Source organism: Taudactylus pleione, unplaced genomic scaffold (genome assembly GCF_031769625.1).
Source record: "Taudactylus pleione unplaced genomic scaffold, aTauple2 ptg001032l, whole genome shotgun sequence".
Lineage (NCBI taxonomy): Eukaryota > Metazoa > Chordata > Amphibia > Anura > Myobatrachidae > Taudactylus > Taudactylus pleione.
This window is the reverse complement of record NW_028285433.1, coordinates 1,250,490-1,273,978: the sequence shown is the minus strand read 5'-3', so window position 1 is coordinate 1,273,978 and position 23,489 is coordinate 1,250,490. Positions and strand designations below refer to the sequence as shown.

The 23,489-nt window shown below is 39.9% G+C and overlaps 1 protein-coding gene across 1 annotated transcript in view; it reads left to right on the top strand.

Moving 5' to 3' along the window:
* SHB (SH2 domain containing adaptor protein B) overlaps positions 1–22,964 on the top strand; it is a 251,296-nt gene extending 228,332 nt beyond the window's left edge. The window contains exon 6 of the mRNA XM_088461260.1: positions 21,658–22,964. Coding sequence (XP_088317386.1) covers positions 21,658–21,841 — 184 coding nt within the window. The 3' untranslated portion in view covers positions 21,842–22,964. The remainder of the gene's footprint in view (positions 1–21,657) is intronic.
* Positions 22,965–23,489: the final 525 nt, after the last annotated feature.

Sequence of the window (23,489 nt, the reverse complement as noted above, 5' to 3'; positions counted from 1 at the left end):
TCATTTCTTCTGTCTGCTCTAATTTCTAGCAGCTGGGGAATTCCCTGGTCTGAGTTCACTGGTAACTTAACCCTTTGTCATGCAGAAGAGCAACAGTAATTGTAGAGATTTCTGCCGGCAACTAGCTCCTGCTGTGAAGTGTAAGGAACCTACTGTACATATGCCGTCATTACTTTCTCAATCACTTCTGATTTTTTTTTATTGTCTTTTTAGCTTTAAAAATGTAAAAAACACTATGACTAATAATCAGTCTCACAGGCATGGCTGGTGAATATTACTCCAAAGAAGATGTATAGGTATGCTCACGAGAGCAGCAGCATGGAAAGAGCCACATGTGACTAGAATGAAGATTGTGGCTTACAGGCAGATCCCCTGGAGACGTCCGTTAGCTGTCTGTGACTTGTGCCAGGGGGAACCATGGTAGCAGTGATGAATATGAAGCTGTGTAACATTTGATGTATTCCTAACAAAGAGAAATGGTTTTATCCTGCAGCATCAGCAGGTTCACCAGTGTATTGTTCTGTACTGGAAATCATCTATCTTTGGATTCATTTATGTGGGTGCAAAAGAAAAAAAAAAAGTAATTCATGTTTGACTAATATATTAGTTATACCATTTTACATGTAATATGTAACAAAGCACTGTAAGCACATCTTTAACTCTTCTAGTTGAGAGAGACCCAGTTGTACATTGTACAGAGTCATTGAGATCATAATAGGATTGAAGGCTGGATGGAGAGGTGCAAGATATCTTAATTGATGTAAAGATTTTGGATTAAATTAAATTATTTTACTATTTTAATACTTTAAATCACGTGCTGATACGTTTTTTGAGTTTGTAGCGCCTTTAAAGGTCCTTGCAAAATGCACTTTGCGTTTCCTTATTTGCATTATTCACTTGTTGCTCTCTCACACTAGTTGTTGAAAGTGTATGTGGGCCAGATAGGACAAAGTAATGAATACTAAATTATGTGATCTGTGCAGAGTGTGTCACAAACATGATTTTATTGCATTTAACAGGAAGGAGTGTGTTTATGATTAGAGCACTGGCCTGTGAAATTAAAATCTCTGGTCCACAGCTAAATTCAGCTAATTGCGACCTTGAGCAAGTGTTGCCAAAGTGAATGTTTGTGCTGCGTTATAGACACAATTTAACAAACAGGAATGTTACATACAAGGCAGTTATTTTTGGTCTTCCAGTATTAAAGAGACCGCCCCATTTGTCAGCATTAGAAAAATGTCTGGGAAAGTTGTTTTATTTGCGGCTGGTCAGAGGCAGGTGTAAATAGCGGATGATGATGGTCACTGCCACTAGCTGGAACTGGCTATTTGCAAATGTTCCATGTGATTGGTGCTTTCTGCATTGTATATGCTTTTTGTGAACTTATGTACAGTGTGTGTGTGTGTGTATATATATATATATATATAAAATATTTTTATTTTGGGTATCCTAGACAGGAAGTTATTTCTGCTGTATTAGAGAAGTTTTAGCAATGTTATTGACTCTTTATAATTATTATCAATTTAGTTATGTGGCACCACAAGTGTTCTGCAGCGCCTTACAAAATATCTAAACAATTGCGAGACCAAAGACTGATGGTACAATACAATAGAATGCAGGACAAGGTCATAGATAATATACATTGCTACATTAGTGACCATAACACCCACATAAGCAGCATAGCTGCATAAAAGTAAAGTAGGGGAGAATCACAAGAGGATAGAGGGCCCTGCTCGCAAGAGCTTTACATTCTAATGAATGTATTTTCACACAAAAGAAATGGCTTACAACATGGGTGCGAGAAATCGCTGCACATGAGCAGATATGTACTATTTGCAAGCACTTTTTTTTTTTTTTGGTGGTGACCACATTGCCCTTCTGTTTTCATAATACATTTACCACATCTGTATAGCAGCTCTTGCTTTGAATGCTGGTTGGTTGAGTCTCCTTCCTGTCTGCCATAAGGTTTTGTCATTATGAGTGAGAGCGATTGTCTTACTCTCTATCCATAATTCTATACTGTACTTGTTTGTTCAGGTGATTTTTTTTTCTTCCTAATTTGAATATAACTGTACCTTGCTTGGTATGTTAAATTGCTTTTTCATAGGAGAAGCTAATTTGACATAATGTTACTATGTCTTATTCATGAATTATTCACTGTGCAATTACAGGAGAAGTCAGAGGTAGCGGAATACATGTGGCTTTCAGCCATGCACCCAAACATCTGCAGTAATCTGTGATGTATTATTAGTCTGATGATTAGCTAAGTGCAATGTTTTTGGAGCTATCTTGCTATCAAATGGAGCACAGTTGGAAATCCTCAATCAGAAATTACCTTCTTTGTTAACATAATGAGCAATGTGTGCTGTGCAGGGTGCCATACTGCTATAGTAGTACCAGGGCTGCTGTCGTTCTGCATTGTAGTACTAGTGCTGCATCTTCTTTTTCACGGCAAAGGGAACATTTCACTCTACTTCAGGTTATTATTTCTATGTCTAAATTATTAAGGGCATCACTTAAAGTTAGCTTAAAGGAAGACTTACCTTTTAATATTTAACCAGTAACCTGACATGTATATTAATCAATAATGGCATTTTCACATCTTGCATGAACAGCAATTTACACAGATTGTTTAAACGGATGCAAGAAATAAATGGGCAGTGTCTTTAAATGTGGTGCACAATGAATAAACTTGATTGGTGATGTCCATCTTCAACAAACCTATATTACATATCTATTATTCATAACCGGAACACTTGTAATAAGTTATAATTAAAAATGTCCTGCTGCTTCGACACACTATCTATTGTTATAGTAAGTCAGTAAATAGACCATACTCATGTAATTACTTACAACAGAACAGCATGTTCCTTCTTTTATGTGCATAGTCTTCCATATAAAGAATTTGTACAGCCCCCTACAGTTTATTTTCTAAATAACAAATCCACAACATGAAACAATATAGATTAAGGGTTATCCGTTAGTCTTCTACTTGGAATGGGATTTTGTTTAGCCTGCAGACATCCGTGTGTCTGGCAACCATTTGCTCACATTAGGTGTAGCAACGAAACGGCTTTTGATAATGGGGGGTTCTCGTTTCCATGGCAATTCAATCAACATCCTTTCTGTAAGTAAAAATGAGTGCTAGTCTGCCATGCTTTCAGGCATCTCTATGTGTGTGTGATGTCACCTCTGCAGCAAATAATTAAAGTTTTAACTTTCATTGTAACCATTAGACCATGAAGTGATGATGGCAGGGCTAAAGTTAGTTTTAAATAGCTAAAACATTAGCCAGGAAGAAAAGGCTCTCTCTCACCTCACTTGGAACAGGTTATTATTGCCGATTAAGCTGCCTGTGCATGTTTATTATTCAAATCAATCTTTCTTATTGGGGCTTTGCATATATTTATTTATAATATGGGCCATGGGATTAGTATTAATTGCATTCAAAATTGGCGATATTGATTCTTGATCTTTGGAAACACTCTTCTTTATATATAAAGCAACTCAGGGTTTGACTGGAAAACTACAGTAGATGTACCTGTTCTCTTGTCATCGTGCTACTACCGGTCCATCTTCCACAGCTACTTTTTTCTTCTTTTGTTATCATATATTTTAGATATGTTACAGATTTAACATCCAGGGTCACCTGATTGGGATTTAGAAAATGTACCCAAATATGCGCCCCATCTCTAGTAGGGTATTTCACTATATAGACAACTGTGCATGGTGAACAGCCTAATGAAATGGCTTGCTATGGTGTTTTTGCATCTGATCTGTTCCTCAATACAGAGATGGGCAGCCTGATTCTCGTCAAAGCCATATGTGCGGTCCCCTGAACTACAAAAGGGATGCACATTACACATAATCTCAGCAATAAGTAATTGCACTATAAGAACAACACCAACTAACAACACCCTGTCAGCAGGCATTTTAGTGTTAGATTAAAAAAAGTTCCACTATATAACAAATCCATTGTGACTTATGGGTCACTATCTTTTCCACCTGCTTTGGAAAGTTCTATTTAAGTCTAGGACAAGAACCAACACAATTCCATTGATCAACCATTGTGCTTTTCGTTTCTATTGAACCCCATGGTGTGTCTGTGGAATCAAATATAATGTTGCAACACACTGATATATAATAGGCCCTTAAAAATATTTATTCTACCTATTAATGATGTACTATAAGCAGGTTCATGTAGCTGTTCCCTGTGGAGGAAGGAGGGAGGGAGACCATGTGGTATAGACTACATGTCCCTCCTCCATGTGATGTGGAACTCAGCTACTCCAGGCAAAGTATAAGGGCAAGTGCAATCTTATTTTCTGTCTTATGAAGTGCTGAGCTTCCCCCGCAGACTTATCTCTTATTTAATAAAACTGGGGCTGCAGATTGAGCTAAACAGAGCATAAAGCACAGTTAGGAGATGATGCCTAAGGGCATAAAGCAGGAATGACCTGGGGCCATAAGTGAAGGCTTTGAGGGCCACATACAGCCCAGAGATCCCCTGTTGTCATTACATATAGCTTTTTATTTTGTTCTAATTCCTGTTAAATTGTTGATATTGCAATATTTAATTTCTTTTATGTCAGGTTTTACAAAATATCTGAAAAAAGCAACTATTAAAATGTTCTGAAAATGTAATATTGCACATAATTTACATGTCATTAAAGAGCTGATTTACTGGAGTGTTAAACATATAAAAAATATTTAAAGACGGATTATTGCCTTGAACCGCCTTTAAAGCAACTAATTCCAAAAACTGTCTCTTTCTTAATTGTCTGTCATTTCCCGCTAAGAAAAATATATTAGTGTCAAAATTTTCCCTCCGTCAACACAGGAACTATTTAATGAACAGTCATTTCAGTGGTATTTATTTCATCATAATTATGTATCTGAAGATGTCACCTTCACCCACTGTGCAATCATTTCTAGCAGAATGGAATAATTCCTGTGAAGAAATGAAATTTACATTAAGATTCAAGTCCGGTAGATCTGTAATTATAGTGCTGCTACCTCGAGAGCCTCATAGTCCCTAGGAAGAGGGACAAATCATGGGAGATAAATGTGTAACATTTACAAAACACTGTACATTGTTAATTTAGTAACAAATGTCTAAAGATCCCTTATGAGTTTAGCTTTTGTTTACCACTATATTTTGCAGACCCAAACAACTAGACTAAATGTATTGGTAAACATATTATTATGCATACCCATGAAGAAAGCTACGTAGAAGTCATCCCTTCTTCCATTTGGTTCGTAAAGACCTTTATTCCAATACTATACACTTTGATCCAATATTTATTATTTATTTATTACCAGTTATTTACAGTATATAGCGCACACATATTCCACAGCGCCTTACAGAGAATATTTGGCCATTCACATCAGTCCCTGCCCCAGTAGAGCTTACAATCTATATTCCCTGTCACATGCGCACACACATACACACTAGGGTTAATTTGTGTTGGGAGCCAATTAACCTACCAGTATATTTTTGGATGTGGGAGGAAACCAGAGTACCCAGAGGAAACCCACGCAAGCACAGGGAGAATTTACCAACTCCGCACAGGTAGGGCCGTGGTGGGAATCGAACCCATCACCTCAGTGCTGTGAGGCAGTAATGCTAACCATTACACAGTCTGTGCTGTGTAGGCTATCCATCCTAGCCCCTTTATATCTCATCACTTAATCAATCTAGAGAAATGGCAGGTATTTCTACCATATTGATATTGGCGAAATGTAAGAAATAAATTGTGTTAATTTATTGCAACATCAGGGGATACAGATTTGCCATTTGTTGAACTGTCTGATTATTTGCTGCGGTATATGATCACAGATATCACAGCATTTCTACTATTCACTTTTTATTTTTCATTCATTTTTTATCATTTCTTTACCAGTTTATTTTTATATGCATGTGTGATTTATTACTGATGTCCTTTTACAAATGGGTATCGACTGATTCATTGTATGTATAAATAAGTGAAAGCAATTCCTTTTATGGCTAATTGAATTTTTTTTCATTCATTCTCACATATAATTATTCATTTAAATTAAGTCTTTAGAAATTTATTGTGTATTGTGTTGCACAGCGCTGATATAGTTTCTTTACTTCCAGGGCTTACACTGATAGTGCTGATGACCTCTCACTCTTCTAATAATCTTGACCAATAAATAAGACTGCTAAACTGAGCAATAATTTAGGAGAGCAGCATAAAAAAAAATCTTAATTAGAGGGTTTGTACTGAAGACATTTGTACTTTCTATACCTTGTAATAGCTGGTGGTGGCTCCCGAGAGCTGATTTCATACATGACATCTGGGTACTAATCAAAAGAAAGTCAAAGATCCCTTTTCTTCATCTGTAAACTGGGATAGGTTTTAAGACTGTCGACTATCACATGACAGAAAAAAGCAAGCTTAGAGGACCTTGAGACACATTAAACCCAAGATGCATTAATGATTGCATTTATAACGGACATCATCTCCTATTCACCGGAGGGATCTTCCGTCGGTATGCACCATCTTCTTTTTGTCGGTACAGCTCCACGACACCTAACTGTCTCGGCGATATCAACACTTCTGGGTTTATGTCCTTGGTGAAGTAATGTGCATTTTGCAGCCATCTGGTGACACATGTGCTTGTGGCAATTATCGGAAAGGAATTCTTCTGATCCCTCTCCAGGCCATATTGCAAAAAGAAGCCCATAAGCTTCTATAGGCAACACCTTCTATCGTGTACGGAGCTTGGTGCAAATTGCATTTTGGAGGATAGTGTATACAATCTGGTTTTCTGTGTGTCTTGTTGTGGAAGGGTTAATTGCTGTCTTCTTTATGGACAACTTCACATTAAGATGTTACCTCAGGTGCTTTATATATGAACTTGACTCCTTTTTGCTATGAATAAAAAATAATTTGGGATGTTTTTAGTAGCTTTCTAAATGTAGCATTTACTGTATTATGAGCTGCTGTAAAGGATGCAGTTTTGAACTGTAAGTGGCTGCTTCCAGCAAGTAGTGTAAGAAAAGGAGCAAAAAAAAAAAAATGTAAGATAGAGGCCATTGGTTAGGGTGTGATAGATCTACAGTGCAACACACTGTAACTACCCACAACTGTTTTGTTTTATTATTTTCAAATGCGCCTTATGCACTAATTACAGTATTTGCATTCATTTATTATAACCATTGGCTGGCATTTCCTCTTTCAAAGACGCACAAATTGCCATAATAAATAGTAGTTTATTGAACATTTTCTGCAAATTTCCCCATCCCTCCAGTTGGATGCAGTGATTAATTGTTCTACCGAGCTGTGACATCAATCAACACATTTCTCATCAAGCTGTAAAGTATCTTTTCTTTTCCATTCCAAAAAAACGTATATTTAAAATCATTTGATAAATTTAGAAGTTATATGTTAAAATTCCAGACGGTGGTTTGTACTAAAGATATTTTAGATGGTCAATGTTCTTTTCATGGTTTTTGTTCTCTTATCACTGAACATCTTCATTTGCTGAATAAGAAGTCCTATAGTACGATTCTAAATGTTGCAAAATGCCTTCATATAGTGGATTGACTAGTATAGCATGTTTGTTTCTTGAATGCTGAGGCTGTATTTCTCCCAGTCAGGTGTAAAATGAAAACATAGTGTAGTACGTCACATAAAATGTATTGTTTTCACATAAACACATAATTGTAGCAGCCAAAGATTAACAGAAAATGAAACAGTGCATATAAAGACAAGATGGAGGTTTATCAGATGTCCAAAATATTCTATGTAGTTAGAATGTTGGAGGTTTCCAGATACCTTATCAAGATCCTTCTATACTGGAGACACTGGATACCCTCCCCACGCAAGCTTCTGTCACACGCCACCAATGCATTTTGTAGACTTCCCTGAGGAAGAGACAAGGTCTCAAATTTCTGATACCTCTTGATGAGGTATCTGGAAACCTCCAATATTCTATCAAGATCCTTCTGTACTGGAGGCACTGGATACCCTCCCCACGTATAAGGTGCAAGCTTCTGTCATACGCAACCAACACATTTTGCAGACTGCCCTGAGGAAGAGACAAAGTCTCAAATCTCCAATACCTCTTGATGTGGTATCTAAAAAACTTCCAACATTCTAAATACAGGCCCATTTATATTGAACATTTGGAAAATTCTCTTTCATTTTACACTTGACTCTGAGAAATACAGCCTCTGCATTGAATAATTGGGAAAGTATATATGCTTCATTCTATACTCTGCACAAGGTATACAGGGCCGGATTAACAATGGGGTGGGTGGAGCTACAGCTCCAGGCCCACAAGATCTGCTGCAGTGCAGGCTGTGGTGACAGAAAAAAAAAAACATTTTTCCTGCCACTACCAACAGTTCACATTATCCCCCCGAACACCCCCTTCCGTCTGGACACCGACCGTTGAGATCAACCAAAGCTCCGCCCCTCCTCATGCTAAGCTCCGCCCCCTGCCATCAGAAACTATCACAAGCGTGGCAGCTCACTTGTTGTAATAAACTCCGCCCCTTGGTGCGATAAGCTCCGCCCTGGCTTTCCAAAGCTGTGTCCAGTGTGGTAGCTCTCTGGTCATACTAAACACCGCCCCTTGGTTGCGCTAAGCTCCGCCCCTGGAAATCCTACACTGGAGCACCAATGTAGAAGCCCCATAGTCTAGTTAAGCCCCTCCCCCCACTCACGCTAAGCTCCGCCCCTGTCACCAGAAAATGTGTCACCAGTGTGCCCGGGGAGGGGAACCTGGTCATGCTATGGTCCACCCCTCTGGTGAGAGGCAGTGAGTGAAGGGTAGGGTGTAAGTGAGGCCTCTGATGCACACTCAGCAAGCATGAGGAGAAGCAAGGTGATGGTCCTGGCCACCTGTCTGGGCTCCTTCATACTGGTCATATGCTACTTCCAGAGCAGCCTGAGCTCAGGTAAGTGTCACCCCTGCCTGGTTCTTCTCAGGGGTGAGGGTTGCAGGGATCACAGGCATCTAGATGTGCAAGCTCTGAGGGTCAATAGCCTTTCATTCTCCTACTGTTATAGCTATTCAGAACAATTCATCTTTGTTTAGCAGTCTCTCTTGCTGCAGTACATAGGATGGCAGCTGTATGGGGATTTATAGATGTATATGTGCGTGTACAGTGATCAGCAGGTCACTGAATGTAACAGATTGTAAGCTCTTGGGCTCAGTACAGAACAGTACAGATCCCCTCCTCTTGTGCTATGAATGTCATTGTAGTATCTCTGTGTTATGTGGATTACAGTGCTGTGGATGCTGGTCCTCTGACATACCCCTACTTTATACTGCAGCTCCCATAGACTGGCCCTGTCCCCTCCCCAGCCTGGACCAGAAAATTACCTTGACTTAGGACTTCAATTTATGCGATTTAAAGTGATCTAGAAGGTGGTGCTGTCTGGCAGGATGAGTTCTGTGCCCACAGTGATAATGATATGTCCCTATGTATGTTGGGTATGAAAGTATTCTCATTTATCATATTTACAGGACTCTGCTTTAGGAGGGTGCACAGGTAGTTAATTGGGTTGGCAGAGTTTATTGGGTGGGTGGGGGGAGAGAGCGAAAAAAAAAAGGAACTCACCTTTCACCCAGTTCTATCTGCAGCAGGCATCTTCTCCTAGCCAAGGAAAGCATGGCAGAGCCCTATGAGTGACGTAGGAAACCAGGAACATAGCTATACCAGATATATGATCGCATTTGCTTCTTGCGCCAGGGCCGGTCACTAGAGTGTGACATCAGGCCCCCGGCAGCAGCAGTGTGAGAGAGGAGAAGCTTCAAGGTGAGGGGAGGAGGTGGGGTCGGCTTGGCACCCTCATTACCGCGGGCCCCGCCAGCCATACATTATACCACTGAGCCCGTATGCACTTACATCTGGGTTTGTCTCTGGGCCCCCTCGGGGCCCGGTATAGTTGTGCCCCTAGTCCCCCCCCTGTTGCCGGGCTTGGCGTCCAGTGATGCTCACTGCATCCATCTCAGGATCCCGCCCTCCGTTCACTATGGGATAGATCTACAGAGAACTTTATACATTTGGAACCTGTGAGAAGTGTATAACTCTACAGAAGCTTCTTAACCCTGTCTTCTTACCATATTGAGTGATTGAGTGTGTGGACTTTGGGTCTGATTCATTACGGATCACAATTGCAACCACGTATGCAAATTGGTAGATGGTGCATCGCAGTGCGCGTGCGTGAGATAGCATTGCGATCATGCAAAAAGAAAGCAATTGCAGAGTACACGGCAGCTTGTGCGGGAGAGAGATCTTTTCTGATGCCCCCCAATGTGTACTTACTGCCTCCGGCTCCAGTTATCTCCCTCCTCTCCCTCCACTGCACCTGCAGCCATATGTCAGCCCGGGGCAGCCTCACGTTTGAACTGCAGCCACCTCCAGTACGACTCCTGTAACTGCCGGTATCTCCGGTTTCCTGGGGAGAGGGGTGACAGTGTGAAGGGAAAATCTGAAGGTATCCCTGGTGGCTGTTGTTTGGGGGTTCCTGGACCTCTTGGACCACCAAATTCTAGGAGCCATTCTCTTGCACCTTTTGACGATAGACCCCAGCGAAGCGGAAATAATGGGTCACAAAGCGTAGAACCAAAAATCACTGAACCAATTTGGATGCCACTCTGGGGGATTGTTTCGGGGTTCCTGGAATCCTAGGACCACCAAATTCTGGTAGCATGTAGCCTTCATTCTCCTGCACATTTCTATGGTCATGATAGACCCCCAGGAAGTGGAGATAATGGGTCCCAAAGAGTCGAAATAGGGGTTCTAGGCGCTGATTGGTTCTGCTGGCCGCATTGTACACATTTATATGATATGGAAGGCGGTGCATGCACAGACAGGAAACCAGGCAGCGGTAAGTAAGGTGAGCATGAGGAAAGTATCTCTATTCTGAAAGACTATCTCCGCAGAAATGACAGTTTTTCAGAATAGATACATATGTAGAGGAGCCATGCTGAATTGCTCCGATATTTATGGAAAATTCAATGCGAGTTCTAAACTAATGTAACACTATACAATTTTTAGTATTGCTGAATAGACCTCTGAGTCTTTGCCCGGGTGACAGAAAGCCTAGCATCACCTGGATGTGTATTGTTATAGCTCCATTAAAAAAAGTGGTTGAAAGTATTTGCTAACTATACCCTCCATGGAGATAGCCACACCCACAGCACAGACCACACCCTCTGTGTAGACCACACTCATACAACACTGGTCACGCCCCCCCCATCACTAGTCAACAGCGCTGCAGCTCTTGTTACATCCCCTGCAGCGGCACACAATAGGCCCTTCATAAATTTCAGCTCCAGGCCCATGGGGACATTAATCTGGCACTGAAGGTATATCTTTCTGACACAGCCAACCCGACTGATTTATATCTATCCTTTTATATATTTTATAGTTATTTGGGTGTAACCTTTAGATCATCCAGGTTCTGCAGGTGTCTGTGTTTGCCCTACATTTACTCCTTATATACTACACTATTTAGGTTTGTTTCTTGGTTATTAAGATAAAAATAAGGGATGCCTTTTATTGTAAATACAAGTTAACTATAATAACGTGTGTAGGCTAGCATACTGAATGTATAATGGTACACAAATCACCAAATTAAAGTTTATCAAGTGTTCCATGATTAGTTTTCACTTGGCTTATTATATGTTACCACTGAATTATTATTGAGAGTTTGAAATTAATTAGTTGCCATAGACTTTATATCAGCAAATGGCCACATTTCCATACCTTGCTGACAAAATTTGTTACCATCCTACAATGAAGATCAAAACTATTATATTATGAAAGGGTGATGTTACAGATATGTTGATACAGTCGAAATTATATTTTTTTATGATATTTTTGCATAGAACATACTAGGCAATACTAGGACACAAAGGGATAATAGAGAAAGGGGTAGCAATTATCAATGTTCCAAATCCCATATTTCAATTTAAACATCGCATGCATATTTTGCTCTGTTAAGTATTATAAGTATTTTAAATACAGAGTTTAATATAAAATATTATCACATAATATTATATCACAGCATTGATTGAATTTTCTCTCAATAGCAACTGCCTTTCTTCTTTGTTCATAATAAGCAGGTAGAAGGTTCGCTATCTGTTCTGTTAAGTTTTTCACCGCTGGTGCATGCCTTCGCAATATGATCTCCACAACGTGGACAAACAGTTGATCTGTGTGCGTGTGTGTGTGCGTATGTATGTATGTATATATATATATATATATATATATATATATATATATATATATATATATATATATATATAAACTTTCTCTTTAAAGATAGAGCTTCTAATAACATATACAGGTTGAGTCTCCCATATCCAAATATTCAGAAATATGGAATATTACGGAATATATTTAGTATGACTGAGAAAGTGAAAGCTTTGCTTTCTGATGGTTCAATGTACACAAACTTTTTTTTAAAGCACAAAATCATTAAAATACAGTATACAATAACCTTTAGGCTGTGTGTATAAGGTGTATATGAAACATAAATAAGTTTCATGTATGTACACAAACTTTTTTTGATGCTCAAAGTTATTAAAAATATTGTATTAAAAGACCTGCAGGCTGCGTGTATAAGGTGTATATAGAACATAAATGCATTCTGTGTTTAGATTTGGGTCCCATACCCAAGATATTTAATTATAGTATGCAAATATTCCAAAATACGGAATATTCCGATATCCAAAATACCCCTGGTCCCAAGCATTTTGGATATGGGAGACTAAACCTATACTAAGATATATTAGTAGATATATAGATGCCTATATATGAAAAATCCAATACAGCTTTACAGAACTTGAGATTTTATTTACGTTTGAGCCCAAACTATTTTGATTTTTTATTTGCAAAAGGCAGTTAAAGCTGGTCACATACAATGTAATAATGCAGGAGCCAAAAGCTAAGAGGCTGGATCACTGTACATACATGGGTGGCAAAACTGGACAAAAATGAAAGCTAGATATACCCTGAACGATGTATACCGGGACAATATGTGGGCCCATCGTGCAAGATCTGTCATTACGATTTGGCCAAATTAGCCAATCATCATGACATCGCTCCATGCTAGGTACTAGCTTTAGCCTTTGAGCTTGGGATGAGAGGCTGGATCACTGTGGAAGATGACCACAATTAGCTTCCGTGTACAGTTATCTTCTGAGAGCATTTGCCTATATATTATATGTGATGGCATGATATCCAGCCAATTGTCTGACATCCCTTGCAATACTGAAGCTTGTGGGCCCCCAGGAAATCCTATTGAAGAACCCTTACTTTACATACAGTATATTATAAAAAGAGAAAGACACTGTTTGGAGCCCGCACAGGAAAAAGTCAGATAGCAATAATAATAATAGTGACAAAGGAAATTTACTTCTGTAGAACAGGACAGTAATTAGAAACCAACTAACAGTTTTATATTACACAGATTGTGGCAAAAAGAGTAATTACAAGTTGGTGGTGCTCCCCTGAGTCCGGAAATACAAGTTAGATAAATAGAGAAAAGAAGACTCTTTGTTGGGGGCACTCATATGGTAAATCAAAATGATTTATGAAAAGATTAAAACTTAACTTTTATTCTTATTAGTAAAAGAAAGCAGAATAGTATACACTACATCATATTGACTAACAAAACATATATATTAAAGCTGACGATAAATAGTCAGATCAAATTAACGAGGAGGATGGGAAATTGATGTGCACCTTGCACCTGATCATATAGGGGTGCAAACTGCACCCACCCGATTATATAGAGAGAGTTCTATTGTTCCTCCCACGGCGAATTAATAGGTATGCCCTGGCTCTATTATCACACTCCCGAAATATCGTAGGAGATTGAAGGCATAATAAGTGGCGTTGTCCCCAAAACCGCCTAATAGCTTACAAATTACATATCAAAGTAGAAGAATATCAACCGATAATTGTTAGCATCAATAATATATTAGAATAAATACATGAGCAAAATATTGACAGTGAACCTAGAAACCGCACCTCTATGTAAGAATATGATTGAATGATACAGTGTCACCTGAAAAGGAGAAAATCAATTATTCGTCTGTCATGAATCCAGAGAGCCCTCAATAAAAAATCAGTCAATCTCTGAATACAATATTTTGCATATATAGACGGTGCAATCTAGGTGAAGGATAGAAGAATAATAAAAGAGGGCCCAGATACTGTCTCCCCTGTTTCTGCTGTCACTGTGTCTTGTCTAAAACAGAGGACACAGGATGAGAGAACAGGGTAGGTGACTGGTTGGAAGAAAGGTGAAGGGCACTTCTACTGTCAGCGCGCTCAAACCACGTCTATCCTGATGTCAAGGACATTGCAGTCTAGACGTGGTAGGTACACTGATGAGAGAGTGCAGAAAGATTGCTTATGTATAGATATTGTTAAAAGGAAACATTAATACATCCTACAAGGATATATATAAATAGCAGATCAAAAAACCATAGTTGAAAATAGCAATCAAATAGATATACTGTGAATACATACAAAAGTGACACAATCTTGCGATTCCAATAATTGTAATATGTAGCCGTCTTACTAAGACAATAAAGGAGTTACATATAGGGTTAAATGGACAATCTATGGTCGCAAGAGAATTTGTGATAGGTTGGTTATAAATCTCTACTCTAGCAGTTATAAACAATAGCTGTTTTTACACAAGCCAACACATATGATATACTGTGTGATGGTATCTTGACTTAGGCCCTCATTCAGAGCCGTACGCTCTGAGCAGAGCGCACGCTCTGAATGAGGGCCGCCCTCCATGAAAATGGAGCGTCCTCCTGGACGCTCGTATAGCTGTGGGTCACCACCCACAGGCTATACGAGCATGCAGTTTGATGGCCGCGATGGTCTTGACCATCGCGACCATCGAAACTGCGAGCCGGAGCCTGCGGTTGAGGTTTTCAACCGCAAGCTCCGGAGTGATTTTGGCTCTATCAGAGCCAAAATCACTCCCACTGACATCACTAGTGATGTCAGTGGGCCGGCTTCTGACGGGAGGCGTTCCCATGGGAACGCCCCCGTCAGGGAGGCACGCCCACCAAAGGGGGCGTGCTGTCAATCAACATCGACAGCACGTCCCCTTTGATCAGACACAACGAGCGAAGGACTTTCCTTCGCTCGTCGCGTCTGGCGCATGCGCACGACGGAGCTCCCTCCGTCGTGCGCATGCTCAGTGCAGAACATCGACCCACTTGCGAGCGGACAGCCGCTCGCGAGTGGGTCTGAATCAGGGCCTTAGTCACATATTAATATATGCCAATTATGTTACTGTTCATTTTTCCAAAACAGTCAGCAGGTCGTCAACCTGCCTATATAGCAGGCTGTAGTACCCGATGCCAGACGTTATACAAGGGGGAGAGGGGAGACAAAGTTTAAATGAAAATGTTTACTGTGAGCCAGTAGCTGCGTACTGACAAGGAGTATCTTCCCGATTGTCAGCGGGTTGGTGCCCCGACGCTGGTGTCACGTGAAGCCGGATACTGTGTGGGTGCATGGCTTGGACTCTCCGGAGCGTCCCTCCGCGAGTCAGCGGGATGGTGCCCGGCCGGCCGATCAGGACAGGTCACGTGACAGAATGATGACGTACGTTTCGCCCGAGGCAGGGCTTGTTCACATCGGTGAAGAGTCATGCTTAGGACTATTTAAATACCCCGCCCAATCAGTATGCTAATTGCTCTCAAGGGGGAGCGATCAATTCCGGATGTGTGTAGCGGAATGAATGTGCTTGTACTGGCATTGCTTCAAATAGCAAACTAGGACACGTCAATTGGTTGTATGCAACTAGTAGATAGAAGTGTGATAAGATTACACTACCTACCATGTCCATATTTTGACAGTATTAGGTAGATTTAGGTTTAAATTTTAACCAATTCCATACATTAGAAAAACAAGGACAAGAAACAAAATGGTTAGTTATACCATAAAGTATTTTTAGTGTTAGAGAAGAAAGGATGTTTAAAGTCAATTCATTAAGTACCAAAATTTGTATAAAACGAGGAGCCAAAGGGTTACTTATCATAAGGGAAACATACCAAATAATACTCATATTGTTAAAGGAAGTGAGATAAATCTCCACCACATAATAAAATCCTCATGTTGGTCATATAAGGACAGTAATCAGTCAAAAAATGGAGGATAGGAATCTTTTTGTAGTTATGACTGATAAGGGGTCACCTGTTATCACCCCACGTATACATGCTCATGTATACATGTGCACAGAACATGTACACCTAAATTCATAAGCACAAACGTAAAAAATCATGAATCGAAATAATCAAAAAAAAATCAGTAGAAGTGCCCTTCACCTTTCTTCCAACCAGTCACCTACCCTGTTCTCTCATCCTGTGTCCTCTGTTTTAGACAAGACACAGTGACAGCAGAAACAGGGGAGACAGTATCTGGGCCCTCTTTTATTATTCTTCTATCCTTCACCTAGATTGCACAGTCTATATATACAAAATATTGTAATCAGAGATTGACTGATTTTTTATTGAGGGCTCTCTGGATTCATGACAGACGAATAATTGATTTTCTCCTTTTCAGGTGACACTGTATCATTCAATCATATTCTTACATAGATGTGCGGTTTCTAGGTTCACTGTCAATATCTTTCCTTTATCCTAAATAATCGGAATGCATTACCGAATATACCCAGGACATTGTACACTATTGTTTTGCAATTTTTGACCATCCATTTAAAACTAGAACTGTACTGTGCTTTAGCAGATCTGAACCAATTTGCTCATGTATTTATTCTAATATATTATTGATGCTAACAATTATCGGTTGATATTCTTCTACTTTGATATGTAATTTGTAAGCTAGTAGGCGGTTTTGGGGACAACGCCACTTATTATGCCTTCAATCTCCTACGATATTTCGGGAGTGTGATAATAGGGCCAGGGCATACCTATTAATTTGCCGTGGGAGGAACAATAGAACTCTCTCTATATAATCGGGTGGGTGCAGTTTGCACCCCTATATGATCAGGTGCAAGGTGCACATCAATTTCCCATCCTCCTCGTTGATTTGATCTGACTATTTATCGTCAGCTTTAATGTATATGTTTTGTTAGTCAATATGATGTAGTGTATACTATTCTGCTTTCTTTTACTAATAAGAATAAAAGTTAAGTTTTAATCTTTTCATAAATCATTTTGATTTACCATATGAGTGCCCCCAACAAAGAGTCTTCTTTTCTCTATTTATCTATACAGTATATTATGTAAGATACTGAAGCATGTAAACCAATCTCAGGGGTACATTTATTAAGAATCGTGGTCCAGGATTGCCCGAGTTTAAACACTCACAGCATCACAGGGACACGGGAGAATTTTGACAGCAGAAACACTCAAATTTACCAAGAATCGTGTTTTGCTGAATCATGTTTTTCAATGATGTATGTAATAGAGTCTCTCCCCGTGTTCCCTGTGTCTGACCACAGCTAAAGACACCCAAACATGTAGCTTGCACATATAAGTAATTACGTGCAGGCTGCATATGTGTAGTGTTTAAAAAATAAATGTTCAAAACTGAAAAAAAACTGTGCCCCTCCCAAAAAAAAAAAGCATAGCTGGCACCGCTACCCCCACTGTAAAAAAAAAAATATTAAAATAACCACAGGACACACACATGGTAGACAGTAAAAGTTTTACATACAATCACACACACACTATATTCATCTTGTCCCCAGGTGTCCGGTCCCCTTCTGCAGTGGCAAATACTCAAATACTCACCTACCTCTTGGTGCAGGTCGGTCCTCTTGTCCATTAGAGTCCCCGGCCATTAAAACGAAAACTCAAGTTCCTGAGCCATTTCGGACAGAAGAGCCGTATGTGGTTCCACATACGGCTCTTCCCCCGGCAAGTGACAAACCACAAGGTTTTCTGCACTTGCCAGGCTGCCAACCAATCAGAGGCCACTACTAGAGTAAGCGGCCGCTGATTGGCTGTGAGTGGCCTGGCTGTCAATCAACAGAAAGGTCGCTGATTGGCCTGTCTGTTAGCCAATCAGCGGCCTGGCTGTTGATGCAGTGTTTCATCATTTTTCACCTGAGTTTGCGTTTAGTAAATTTGCCAAACACACATTTGAGAATGCATTCTCGCCCAAACACGAATCTTAGTAAATGTTCCCCTTATTTTAGGTTTAGTGACTCTTTAAGATGTAGAACTTAAATATAATTAATTATGATGTCTTGTTCAAAATGGATGTGGGGGATGGAATTGTGTGTATTATTTTTTGCACCTAATATATTCTGCACTTACGTTACTTACTTCAACTTCTGTTTCTTAGGAAATAAAGTGATCCTCCTTGAAAATGGCATTTTTTTTCTCCTTACTGGTTTTTGCTGTCTAATGGCCTTAAATGCTGCTCTTTAGGCAGTGGTTTAATAGAGAGTACCAATGCTCAGTGTGCTGTAATTGGTGTGTTAAGATTGCAGAGCTATTATCACATGCTTTATACATCTCCTGGCTGTGTATTTTAGATAACACTGTCTGTATGCACAGGAGACTTCTATTCTGGTACACCCTGTCATCATGCTCTGTAATTCCAGTCATTGTTTCCTGATTCTGATATTGGTGCATTCTGTCATACAATAGCCCTGCATATTCCTGAGGATAATAGGAATTTATATTACCACACAGCAAATCTCAACGACATGGAGGTTGTACTGGTGACACTTTGCATCTGATGAATTACAGCCATTCTAGTATGGTTTTGGACTGCTGCCCTTTTAGTACCCATCTTTTTTTTAATGCGCTATAAATCCTGTTTTTTGCTTGCTAGTAATGATGCTTTTAATTCTAGCCTTTTGTACCACGGCTATTATTTTCGGTGACTGTTTTACAGCCGCACTAATCTTGTTTTTCAGAAGAATAAATAGAGAGATGGTATGGACACGGGCTTAGGAAACATACTTGTTCAGACTTTTCTGTTATCCTGTGATAAGCACAAAACAGAGTTAATATAGGGATAGTTTTTGATTACATAGAAGGTCAAAATAGCCAGTGTTAGTAATGCATAATAATTTCACTATTATTATTATTATTATCCTTTATTTATATGGCGCCACAAGTGTTCCGCAGCGCCTTACATAGTACATAGAACTAATAAGTGAACAAGAAACAAGTAACTTACAGTACATTACAGTGCAGGACAGGGACACAACTTATATACATTGCTGAAATAGTGATTAAAGCACTCACAATAAGCTGCCGGGAGTTGGCGGTCCCGTGTTAGGTGCCCTAATGGGGAGTAGAGAGTAGAAGAAAATGTAAAGAGAAGCACATGAGGGAAGAGGTCCCTGCTCATGAGAGCTTACATTCTAAGGGGAGGGGCAGACAGACAGGCGTGACACAGAAGGGGAAGATAGGAAGGAAAGAGCATGAGGTGGGTTAGGAGGAGTGCTGGAAGGCCTTGATGAAGTAGTGGGTCTTGAGAGCCCGTTTGAAGATTTGTAGAGAGGTGGAGAGTCTGATAGGGAGAGGGAGAGCATTCCAAAGGTAGGGAGCAGCACGGGCAAAATCTCGGATGCGGGAGTGGGAGGAAGTAATCAGTTGGCAAGAGAGGCGGCATGCATTAGTTGAGCGAAGTGGGCGGGTGGGAGTGTGAAGGGAGAGAAGGTCAGAAATGTATGCGGGAGAGGATTTGGTGAGGGCTTTGTAGGTGAATGTAAGAACCTTGAATTGGCATCTGAAGGGGAAGGGGAGCCAGTGTAGGGCTTGAAGGAGAGGGGAAGCAGATATAGAACGTCTGGAGAGGAAGATGAGCCGAGCAGCAGCATTGAGAACAGATTGTAGTGGAGAGAGGTGAGAGACTGGGAGGCCAGCTAGGAGAAGGTTACAGTAGTCCAATCTGGATATGACCAGTGAGTGGATGAGGGTTTTAGTGGCATCCTGGGTGAGGAAGGGTCTAATCCTGGAGATATTTTTTAGGTGAAAACGGCAGGACTGCGAGATGTGCTGAATGTGCGGTTTAAAGGAGAGGGAGGAGTCTAGGATAACTCCAAGACAGCGCACTTTGGGGCTAGAGGAGATAGTTGTGCCATCAATAGATAACGAAATTGTGGAAAGTGATGTAGTGGAAGAGGGTGGGAAGATGATCAGCTCAGTCTTAGACATGTTAAGTTTAAGAAAGCGCTGGCTATACACTCTGCCACAATTTCCATCTTACAGGTATATACTGTATAGCCTGTTCCAATATATATGATACAGTATATTTTCCTGATGTCATTTCTGATGTAATAAAACTTTGTATTTATTTTATCATATAAATTGTGATGCCTCAATCTTTTCATGTAAATGGTTTAAGCATCCAAGGTTAATGTGGTAACTTTCCAGATTAGTATACTAGATATAGTCGTGGTTGCTGACTTTCCTGATCACCCTGCCACAACATAGTGATGCAGACTGCATCATGGTGGGAAACTGCCAGCCCCTCTTGGGATTCCCTAGGGTCACTCACTATTTTGGGAGTCTCCCAGACATTTCAGGAGAGTTAGTACATTGGGGACTTCTGGCTTTCTAAATGTAAACACCGGATGGTAGCAGCTTTCTGAAAACAATTTGCTTAATAGAGTGACTATGTAACTGTAATTCATGTGTCCTTCTGTACTTTGCATTATATTATACATTTGTTATACATGTAGAATGTGTGTTCACTGGCATCCTCTCTAACATCTCAGATTTGCTCTAATTATAGGGCTCAATTCAATTCAACGCGAATTGAATAGCATCGGGAAGTAACTCCCGGAGCTATTCAATTCAGTGCGCTGCTATGTCGGAGAATGCCCTGTCTCACGCCTTAAACATGGTGTTTAGTCACGAGAATGGTCATTCTCCGACTTAAGTGCCTGGTGCAATGCTGTTTCCGCCACACTAAGGGCAGAAAACAGCATCGCGTCACGATTTTTGTTAGGTTTCTGCTCGCACCCCAGGAGGGGCACGAGAAGAAATCCTTCAGTCGGGCTTAACAGTGCCCTGAATTTAATAACTCTGGGAGCTCCTTTCCGATGCTATTCAGTTCGCATTGAATTGAATTGAGCCCTGTAGCTACAATAAGTCGTATATCACCTCATTCTTGTGTTGTATTGTGTTTATGATTATTATTAACTTATTATTATTATTACAATTATAATAATAAAAATAGTTAATAATAATCAAATTAATAATCATATTATTATTATTATTCTATGTTTAAGATGCACATTAGAGGCATTAGACTCCTTGTTAGTTTTACTGTGATACTTTCATATTACTGCAAGTACTTCCAAAACAACAACATACATCTGAATGGTGGATTGATACCATGGACACTACTATTTTCCTTTGAAGCTAAATTTTCAAAGATGACACTTGAATCTAGGTTGAATCCAAGCAAACATTTTCTTTCCTATATTGGTGGACATGTTTTAAGTTTAAGATTAGGAAAAAAATCACTTTTTGTGTAGTGAATATAATAGGAACTCTAAATAGCCTATGAAGCCTGTAATCAAAATAGTCCCACACAATAAATAATGTTCAAGTGCAAAGTACAAGTATGTTATAGTTGTGATTATTGTTCGAGTGTATTCTTATTCATTAGTGTTAATTCTTCTTTTATTATGTTTACAGGAGCAGCCAAGGATTCATGCACATGAAACTGTCAAAAGCCAAAGAAAAATACATATTGGGTCAGAACAGTCCTCCTTTTGACAGCATTCCTGAAGTCATTCATTTCTATACCACCAGAAAACTTCCGATAAAAGGGGCTGAACATTTATCACTCCTCTACCCTGTAGCAGTGCGGACCCTTTAGACTACAGGAGGGCTGATATACCCCCTTCCTGTGGACAGGGGTCTGTGAAGAAGCATTGTTGCCAGTAGAGGGCAGCACTACGAATTAGCAGGGTACTGCACTGACATTGTGAAACGTCAGTTATGGGCACTCACAATATGTACGATGTTGCACTATGGCCTTTATAAAGAACACTGGTTCTGTTTTGAGTAGGACCATTGGTGAACCGGAAGATTGACTGTTTGTGGGTTTGCAATCAAAGGTGGGAGGGATGAAAGTGTAAGCTAGTCTTGAAACATGCAATGCTTACGTGGGAGGAGACATTTTAAGTGTTAAATGATTTTATTTTGCAATATCAACTCTAAAAAAGATTTGGGGTGTTTAATGTTCACCTCCTTCAATACGTAATACCTTCTATTAAATACATTTTTTAGGCTAAAAAACCTGTGATATTCAGTCAGGAGAAAGTTTCTCAGTTTGCCTTTTACTCTTTATACTGTATTTTATGCAGTGAGGCTTTCTTGCTGTCATCAATGATAGGCCCACTTGTCATTTATTAAAATTAAGGGTTATGAAGTTGCAAGGCTTTACAACTGAACTACCACTCAGTAATAGGTGAAGGGGGGCAGGGGCCCTTACACTACTATTACTACTAATACGTTTGCAAGGTAGCTACCTAGATTCAACTTTAAAAGCCTAATTGAAATTAGGTTTCATTTTTTGGCAATATGAACCAAAACTTACCTACAGTAATTAGCAAATTGCCTTTAATGCTGGGTACACACTTGAGCGAACCAACAAGGGACCTGCCATCGCACCGACCCAGTGGCCAATTTGGTAAGCTATACACAGCCAGATGTACAGATATATATAGATGATATTTCAGAATCGGCTGTGGGCAAGGGCAACCTGATATGTCTCTGAATGGCGTACACAGACCTACAGATGTGTCCACATACATCTAGCGTTAAACATCCCTTCTAGTCGCGCCATGCCGTGGTGCGTCTCAGCAGTGCTGAACATCTTTTTGTGCAACTTTTTTCCTTTAAAATGCATCTTATTCCCAAACCGATGCAAACAGAACACACACGCAGTTTCTGCTGATTGAAATGATATGCAGCATGCCTATATTCTGTGTGCAACTGTGGTTATATCTGCATGCAAAATGCTATGTTACAGTGTCAGCGCCTGTGACACTGTAACGTAGAATACACATGCAGATACAACAACAGTCGCGCACAGAATATAGGCATGCTGCATATCATTTTAATCAACAGAAACTGCTTGTGTGTTTTATTTGCATAACTTTACACATCAGACACATTTTATTGGAATAAGTCACAAGAAAGGATGCTCGGTGCTAAAAAGTTGCATATCGCTCATGTGTTGTGTAACGCGACTTGTAGCGCACAGAGGTTAGATGTATGTGGACACATCTCTTTCAGGTACACACCCATCGATCCACTAGCGATATATTGTTCGCCGCCCGAACAAACAATATATATATATATATATATATATATATCGACAAATGTGTATCCAGGATAAGTGATGTATGTAGAATGTAAATGGTACAAAATGTGTTTTTGCAGCCTTCAATTCCAAAGCTAGGCCACAGCAAAGAGCTTCCACAGTAAACACTCGTGAAACCATTTCTTACTACATTGTT